This window comes from Salvia splendens, chromosome 16 (genome assembly GCF_004379255.2).
Source record: "Salvia splendens isolate huo1 chromosome 16, SspV2, whole genome shotgun sequence".
NCBI classification, from domain to species: Eukaryota; Viridiplantae; Streptophyta; class Magnoliopsida; order Lamiales; family Lamiaceae; genus Salvia; species Salvia splendens.
In genome coordinates, this window is record NC_056047.1 from 26256969 (window position 1) to 26265753 (window position 8785).

Consider the following 8785-nt stretch of genomic DNA (forward strand, 5'->3'; position numbering starts at 1 on the left):
GCATATTCATGTCATACCATCTATCACAACATAGCAATGGTAAAGAGGAGTCATAATAGAACATTAAAAAGGTATATATGAGTCATAAAATATGCTATCACAGCATAACCACATAACCACACCCATATATCATTTTTAGACAATCTGGAGGTCATTCTTAGTCGGTTTTAGGTCATGATAGTAAGAATGACCTAAAATGATCTAAAAATGACATACGTATTTTTCAAATCTAAATTTTATAATATGACCTAAAACAAACTAAAAATGACCTAAAACAAACTAACAATGTCTTACAATGACCTAAAACAAGCTAATTGATAACATTTAAATGAAAACCAATCAATAAAATTGACCTTCGTAAATCGTACTATCTACACTTTCATCAAATGAAGACTGATTGTTACCATGCGGGTACTGGGAGTGATCCTATTTCTATTTAAGAAGGTCTCGAAAGAAATAAATATGCAAAATCACTAATAAATTTTGAGAGAAATCAATAACTAAGATTACATGTGAATAGACACATTATCAATGGAGTGATGAAGAAGAATAAGTCACATGACAATCTGGTACAAAATATATACACGATTAATTCATATTGAGGATTGTTGAAGCTATACGATTCAATCATCAAACAACAAACCATACGAACTTGAAGAAGAGGAAAAACTTGAGGAAAAAGAAAGGAGATTTTTTATTGATTGAATTTCTGACTGATACAACAATACAAACAAAGTGCTGATCCTTATTTATACTCTAAGCGAAACACACTTAAGCTAAGCTAACTAAGAGCTAAGTAAAAAAATCACACTTAATGAAGTCCAGCTGGCATCAACGGTCAACTCTTTCTCTTTCTCATTTCTTTTGTTCTCGTTCCAAATTGATGATCTCAATTGAGAATCATAACTTCAACACCCCTTCTCAAGATGGACAATACAGACTCTGTAAGTTCATCTTGCTCAAAATGCCCTCAAAAGCATAAACTCCCAAAGGTTTAGTAAAAATCTCAGCTAGCTGCAAATCATTCCTTATATGTAAGGGCTTGATTACCCCCTGTAAGTATCTTTCCCTCACAGGGTGACAGTCAATTTCAATATGCTTCGTACGCTCATGAAACACGGGGTTAGAGCTAATGGAACCGCTGCTTGATTATCACAGAACAAGGGTACAACCTTCTCCACTGTAATGCCAAAGTCTCCCAATAAAGCTTTAGCCCAGACCACTTCACATGTCGCTTGTGCCATGGCCCTGTATTCTACCTCAGCTGACGATCTAGATATGGTGTGCTGTTTCTTTGCCTTCCAAGACACCAATGAAGTGCCAAGGAACAAACAATAACATGTCAAAGACCTTCTTGTATCTAAGCATGCTGCCCAATCTGCATCTGAAAAAAATGCTAAGTGCAGGTTTATTATCACTGGAATAGAACAAACCATGGCCAGGAGTTCCTTTTAGATATCTGAGTATCTTCTCACTTGCTTCCCAATGCTCATCACAAGGCTTTGAAACATATTGGCTGAGTTTATGTACTGCAAATGTTATGTCAGATCGTGTGATGCACAAATAAAGCAACCTCCCAATCTTCCTTCTAAATTTGGATGGATCTTTCATGGGATTTCCAGTGTCTTGCTTCAACTGATTCACTGGATCCAAGGGAACTGAAGATGGTTTGCATCCCAACAACCCAGCATCTCTGAGCAAGTCCATCACATATTTCCGCTATGAAACCAAAATTCCTTTCTCGTTTCTGGCTATCTCAAGGCCAAGGAAGTACTTTGGGATTTCTAAATCCTTGAATTTGAAAAACTGTGATCGAAATTGTTTGAAGGCGTCTATCATGTCAGATCTAGAAGTAGCGATTAGGATATCATCAACATAGACAACTATACCAAAGAAAGTAGAACTGTCACTCTTGTAAAAGAAGGAGTGATCGGATGCTGATTTTTGGAGCCCTAACTTGGCCAACACCTCCGAGAGCTTGATGCACCATTGCCTAGATGCCTGTTTTAGACCATATAAAGATTTATTCAGCTTGCAGACAAGCTTTGGCCTAGAAGAGCTGCCCCCCTTAACAATCAGCCCAGGAGGCAGGTTCATATAGATCTCCTCACTCAAATCCCCATAGAGAAAGGGATTATTTATGTCTAGGTGAGACAAAGTCCAACCTTTAATAGCAGCAAGAGCAAGCATGAATTTAACGGCTGTCAACTTGGCAACTGGAGAAAAGGTGTCAAGGAAATCTACACCCTCAAGTTGTGTGAAGCCTTCGGCAACTAATCGAGCCTTGAGCCTCTCAACTGTAGCATCCGCTCTAAACTTCACTTTTTAAACCCATTTGCAGTCAATAGGGATTTTGCCCGGCGGTAAAGGCATAATTTTCCAAGTGTTGGTTTTCTCCAGAGCAGTGAGTTCCTCATGCATGGCTTGCTGCCAGTCAGGGGAAGAGGAAGCTTGGGAGTATGATTTTGGCTCAAAGACAACAGTCATGAGAACAATATATTTGAGGTGAGTGGGGATAATTTGGATAGAGAGAAAAAAGAAGAGATAGGATAAGAGGATGAAGAGGACATAGAATTGCAGAGATAATCAGTTAAATGAGAATGAAGCTTAGTGAGTCTTCCAGCTCTTGTAACATGATTATTCTGATCAGTGGCAGAACAGTAATTTGAAGTATTTATGGGAGTATTTATGGTGACAATTTCTGAGGCTGAAGAACATTCTGGGAGCAGAAGTATTATTATGTGAGGCAGAAGGGAGAGTATATGGTGATAAATGAGTGAAGGGAAATATCTCTTCATGAAAAATGACATTTCTGGTAATGATCTCTTCCATAGTGTCAAGATTGAGGACCTTATACCCTTTGTAACCCAAGGGATAACCCAGAAAAACACACTTAGAGGCTCTTGGGGAAATTTTTTCTCTCTGCCTAAGAAGAGTGGAGGCAAAACATAAGCACCCAAAGACTCTTAAGTGATTGTATGATGGAGATTTTTGGAATAGGAACTAAAAAGGAGAAATGTTATCAGGTAGAACAGAAGAGGGAATTCTATTTATGATATATGAGGCAGTGAGTATACAATCCCCATAAAGTAACAGGAAGATGAGATTGGAAAAGAATCCTTCTAGGCACATTCAAAAGATGTTGATGTTTCCTTTCCATCCTAGCATTTTGCTGTGGAGTTTCTACACAAGAATGTTGAACCAAAGTCCCAAAAGAAGTGTATAAAGCAGACGGATTGAACTCAGGTCCATTATCACATCTAATAGTTTTGATCTTTTTGGAGAACTGAGTAGAGATTGCATGGAAGAATTGTGTCAGTATAGTTTTGACATTAGATTTGTGTTGCATCAGAAAGGTCCAAACAAACCTAGACTTATCATCAACAATTGTCAGAAAGTAGGCATATCCTTGTGTAGTACAGGGGGAAAAAGGACCCCAAATATCACAGTGTATGAGATCAAAAAAATCTGAGGCTACTGAGTCAGAACTGGAAAAAGAAAGATGATGTTGCTTGGCTAATGGGCAGATTTCACAGAGAGTGTGAGAATTTTTGGAGAAAGACAAAACATCATTCATTGTTTTGAGTTTATTGTAAGACAAATGGCCAAGTCTCCTATGCCAGAGATCAATGGCTACAACAGAATTTACACAAGAAACATCAAAGGAATCAGAGGAACCTGGATTGGATACATTAGAAACATCAAGAGAATAGAGATTACCAAGTCTGCTACCCCTCCCAATCACAGTCCCCAGATAAGCTCCTTGAATAAGTATAGAATCATGAGTGAAAAAAATGGAATAAGATATAGAGGAAGTTAGAGAACTGATAGAGATGAGATTGAAAGAAAAACTAGGAACACAGATAACAGACTTTAGAGTGAGTGTAAGTGTGAGGTGAATGGTTCCTATATGTGTGACATTGGCTTTTGCACCATTTGGTAAATTCACAAAAGCATCACTAACAGGAGAAGAGTCAATGAAGAAAGTGATATCACAACATACATGGTGTGTGGCACCAGTATCAAGGAGCCACAACGATGAAGATGATGAAGTAACAACAATAAATGGTGAAAATAAAGTAGTACCAGTGAAGGGAGTTTGTAGAGGATTAGGGACTGAGCTTGTTTGTGCGGCATAAACATGAGCGGGAGATGGAGATGGTGATGGTGAAGAAGAGGATGGAGACGTAGCAGCAAGTTGTGTCTGCAAAAGAGAAATCAACTGCTGAAACTGGTCATGAGAAGGCATAGCTGACTGAGATAGTGAAGTTGGAGGCATCTTCTCACTGCCTTCAGGTATCAAATCATCAACATAATTGACAACTTTGGAGTTAGAAAACTCCTTAGAGAAGTCCTTATAGCCAGATTTGCCTTTGCCCCTACCATAACTTTGAGGAAAGCCATGAAGAGAGAAACACCTATCAACAGTATGATTAGTTAGACCACAATGAGAACACAAGAGTTTTCCTCTGCCAAAATTCGAAGAAGCAGCATTGACAGAAAATCACTGTTCACTCGAAGGAGTAGAGATAGGCATAGCAATGTAGTTATCAATACTCCGTTGTCTTTCTTCCAGAACGACAAGATAGAAGACTTTACATAGGGAGGGCAACGGTACCATTGACAGAATAGAAGACCAGAGCTGAGAGAATGAGGAATTCAATCCGATCAGGAACTGCATTGTGCAGTCATTCTCTTGGTGAGTATGTGAAGAGAGGTTTTCTGTTTTATATATATCGAGTGTGCACAGAAATAGATCACTGCAAGCGCTTGGTCAAGACACCACGCTCCTTAAATCCACTAGAGCACAAGGTCTAGGAACTTAAGAGAACATAAAGTGCTTGGTCGTTGGACACACATCGACTCCCCTTCAAAAAATATAAATCCCTCAACCCGAATACTATGAATTAGTATAGGGAAGTGGGGTCGATCCCACAGAGATGGACTCGCAAAGTAGTGCTCAGAGACTTTGGACAGACAAATGGCTGCTGCCACGCAACAAAAGGGTTGAGAATTTTAAACTAACTCTAGACCTAGGCAGAAAATGTAAATGCTAGACCTAGGACATGTTAAACTTGTAAATTCAGACTTCGACAACAAGAAACATAACCACTTCCTAGACAATGTAAACAACTACCTAATCTAGCTAAACAGAATATGACTGAAGGTGGGGACCATAATTCCAAAAATGGCAAGTACGGAAAGAACTGCAGATTAACAAACTGAGCAAAAAGCGAGATTCGAACAGAATATAGAGATTTGGTCGTCGTTATCTTGCTGCAACTCGGAAACACATCAGATCTGCGTACTCTAGACGGAATGAAAGAAAATCACGTAAACTAAGCATGAAAATCAGATCGAAACTACTCAGATTCACGTCAGAATGCTTGATCCACTCCGGATCCAAGACATCCGAACCCAACAACCAACAAATCCAGCAAATCCAACCAAAATTCCTCCACAATCCAACTCCAATCTCCCAGATCTGACCATTAACCTACAATAACTCAGTAAACAGCTGCGAAACGCATCCAACTCAGACAATTTAAAACTCCAAAATCTCAATAAGCGAAACGATCAAACCAGAAATCAACACAATCGCCATAACGGAAAATTAAACTTGCATTTAAACCAGAAACTATTCGGTGAAAACAGCGAACCGAGCTTCGAACAACGAAGCTCGGCAGAGTAAGCAAAATGCGGAAAGCGGAAAATAAATTGTTTCTCTTCGCTCCTAACAAGAGCGGTGTTACACCATATCAGAAGCTAAGATGAAACCCGGACGTGCGAACTGAGATCTCCTCAAAACTAGTATCAAGTGTGTGTGTGGGAAAGTGAACTAAGCAACAGGCTGTGGTGAGGTCTCCCCCGGGAAGATCCCTCCAGCTTGCATGCTTCTGCCTTTTATAGATGCGGAAATAGCCCTTGAGTCTTCGTAGAAATCTCTATTCTACCCTTCAACTCTGGAGCTTCCTCCGTCGAGCAATTCTCTTCATAATCGTTCACTAAATCGCCAGTTCCTCAACCTTGTGATTTTTTGGTCTTCTTTCCTGGACCTGGCGAATTCCTTCACACACCTGGCTTAAAACGTGCGTTAGTCCTAGTAAAATCACGAATTAAATCCCTAGACCCATGCATGAAATTAGCCTTATCAAACTGCTCACACTTAGACCATGCTTGTCCTCAAGTATGAAAGACAAGAAAAAGAAATAAGGCGAATTTCAATGCACGACCCTCCTCCAAGTACTTTTCTACAAACAAAACAGACTCCTAGACCTAGACAACTACAACACGAAACACATAAAAATCATAAAAGAGAAGAAAACACATAAGCGCATAAACTGGTATTTTCCTAGCAGCCATCCCCACAAGTTTAAGGTCAATCCAAGTGTTTACAGCCTCAGATTCCTCCCCTTCCCTTCTTCTATCTAGTCGAGTTGTCAGTTCGTCAAGATAGCCTTCTGACTTCCCAATTGTTAGATTCACTCGATCACTCATTCCTCACCAGGGATGTTAGGATCGGATCGCTCTTAAGTTAAAGTTACTCCACTGATGCATCGGGTTATGAGAGTTTCTCCTTCCTACCGTCTCCTTTTTATTCCTGGGTCTGGTTACTACTGCTTCCTACCCTTAATTTTTTTTTTTTTTTTTTTTTTTTTTTTTTTCCTGGACTTCGTCCAGCTTATACCTCCGGTTTTATTATTTTAACTCCTCCCCTGGACTTCGTCCAGCTTATACCTCCGGTTCCTGGACTTCGTCCAGCTTATACCTCCTTTTCCTGGACTTCGTCCAGCTTATACCTCCTTTTCCTGGACTTCGTCCAGCTTATACCTCCAGAAACCCCCTTTTTTTCCCGTCAGACTCTTCTCCCTAAGCATCAAGTGGTAGCCCATTCTTTTTACAAGTTAGCTCAAAGTGTATAGGCTTATAACTCGCTCTTATAGTAGGGCTGCACAACTGGGTTATCTAAGGCATCCTCTATCGTTCTCACTTCATCCAACTGACTTTGATTTATTAAGAGAAAAGGATTCACAATTTAGCATGTATTTTCTCTTCAATTACTCTCCCTAAGGGGCTTTTTGCTATTTATTTTACCAGTTATGCAAACACGAAACCTAAAAAAAAACTTCTACAAACTCCTAGACCTAACAGAATATGTACAAGACACTAACTGCACTAACTGCGTCCCCCCTCCCACTTCATTTATGCTTGTCCCCAAGCAATCCGTATGAAGTGGAAAGCAGGCCAGTTAGTGGCGACATGAAACGAACTCAACAAAACACAAACTTCTCACACTTAGACCAAGCATTGGGCTAAGTGGGAGAAGGAACAATATACAACACAAAACATGCTATGACATATAACCCCTTCTCACACTTAGACCAATGCTTGGTCTAAGTGGAAGGGTTCAACACATATATACAGAACCTAGCATGCTGACAGGTAAAACAGAAATAAAACGAAAGAACTGTTAAATAAAAGAAAGAAAAAGTTACTTGGGTTGGAGGGGAAATTCAATTCGGTGTCTGGCCCCCGTGGGAGCCAAACTTTGGTGGCACCGTCGGCTGGGTCACCTTTGCTTTCTTCCTGGCCGGCATCTCCGGCTTCACTGGTCTGTCATCAGTAGGTCGGGGTATGGCTGTCCTCAGGACCACGGGTCTAGCGGAAGAGGGGGTGATGTGAGGCCTCGGGCCTTGTGATGGCTTCTGCGCGGATACACTTCCTGGACTTAGCGTTGTAATGTTGCCGCTAGACCCAGGAATAGTGTCTGATGCATCCGGGAACTTTTTGTGCAGCCATTTCAGCATGGTCGTCATCAAAGCAACACCCCTCCGCCATCCTGTTGGTTTGCTCTGTTGACGAAGCCACCCAATCGGTGATTCGTCCCCTTAGGACTGCGGCCTCTTCCCTGCTTTTTCCGAATTCCCTTCGGATCTCAGTCATTTCCTTGCGTACCCCGTCGATTCCGTTCCTTACCTCCTCAACTTCTTTCTGAACTCCCTGAACCATCAGCCTGACTTCGTCCTCAGTGGCTTGATCCTTTACCTCCACACCATCGGGTTCCTGCTTGACTTGTGCTTCTGACTTACCGACCTCATAAAAACACACCTCCTTCCCTCGGGCGATCAGCAACCCCTTGTTGATTTTAATTACAATGTTGAAGACTTCCGGGGCTGAGCACATCTTTACTACACGGCAGGCCTTGCTGATTTTAATTACAATGTTGCGCTGCAAATAGGCCCCGAGAAGATGGCACGTGTACAGATGCCTGGACGGGTTGGAGGTGACTTGATGGCAGGCTTGGGCTAACCAATAACCCAAATGAACTCGTACTCCTGTGGCCATGCACCACGTAAAGTATAGGTCGGCGGTCGTCAGGGGCGTTGTTGGCAGTGCCCATCAAGTTGTAGCTAACAAAAGTTTGGGCGAATCGCAGGACCCCGATTTTCTATATGGTGTGCCTTCGACCAACTTGTTTTAAATTGACCCACTCTTGAGTGAGTCAAGAACTCCCACGCACCTTGTGCCTGAAATCCTGGCGTCAACTTCGGCGGACCAACCATTCTGTCGTTCCACAGGCCCTCATCATCTTCTGTTCTCGTTAGCAAGCCCATCCGCAGCGTCCACTCCCGGATACTCATCCTATGTTCTTCATTAAAAAGCCTGAAAGCTATGGAATCCGCATCCAAATCGGCGGTGGATTTGAACCGGAAGGTGGAAAAGAATTCACGTGCCGCGTCGACTAGGACTTCGAAAGTGCTGTGCTTTAGTAACCAATCAAAAC

General features: G+C 41.5%; 1 protein-coding gene across 1 annotated transcript; it reads right to left on the reverse strand.

The window, feature by feature from the left end:
* Positions 1–1070: 1070 nt before the first annotated feature.
* On the reverse strand, positions 1071–1707 carry LOC121770418 (secreted RxLR effector protein 161-like). The gene is made up of 2 exons (XM_042167148.1): positions 1434–1707; positions 1071–1384 (listed from the first exon to the last, which is right to left on the reverse strand). Exons 1-2 carry the CDS (start codon positions 1705–1707, stop codon positions 1071–1073), a joined length of 588 nt encoding a protein of 195 aa, XP_042023082.1.
* Positions 1708–8785: the final 7078 nt, after the last annotated feature.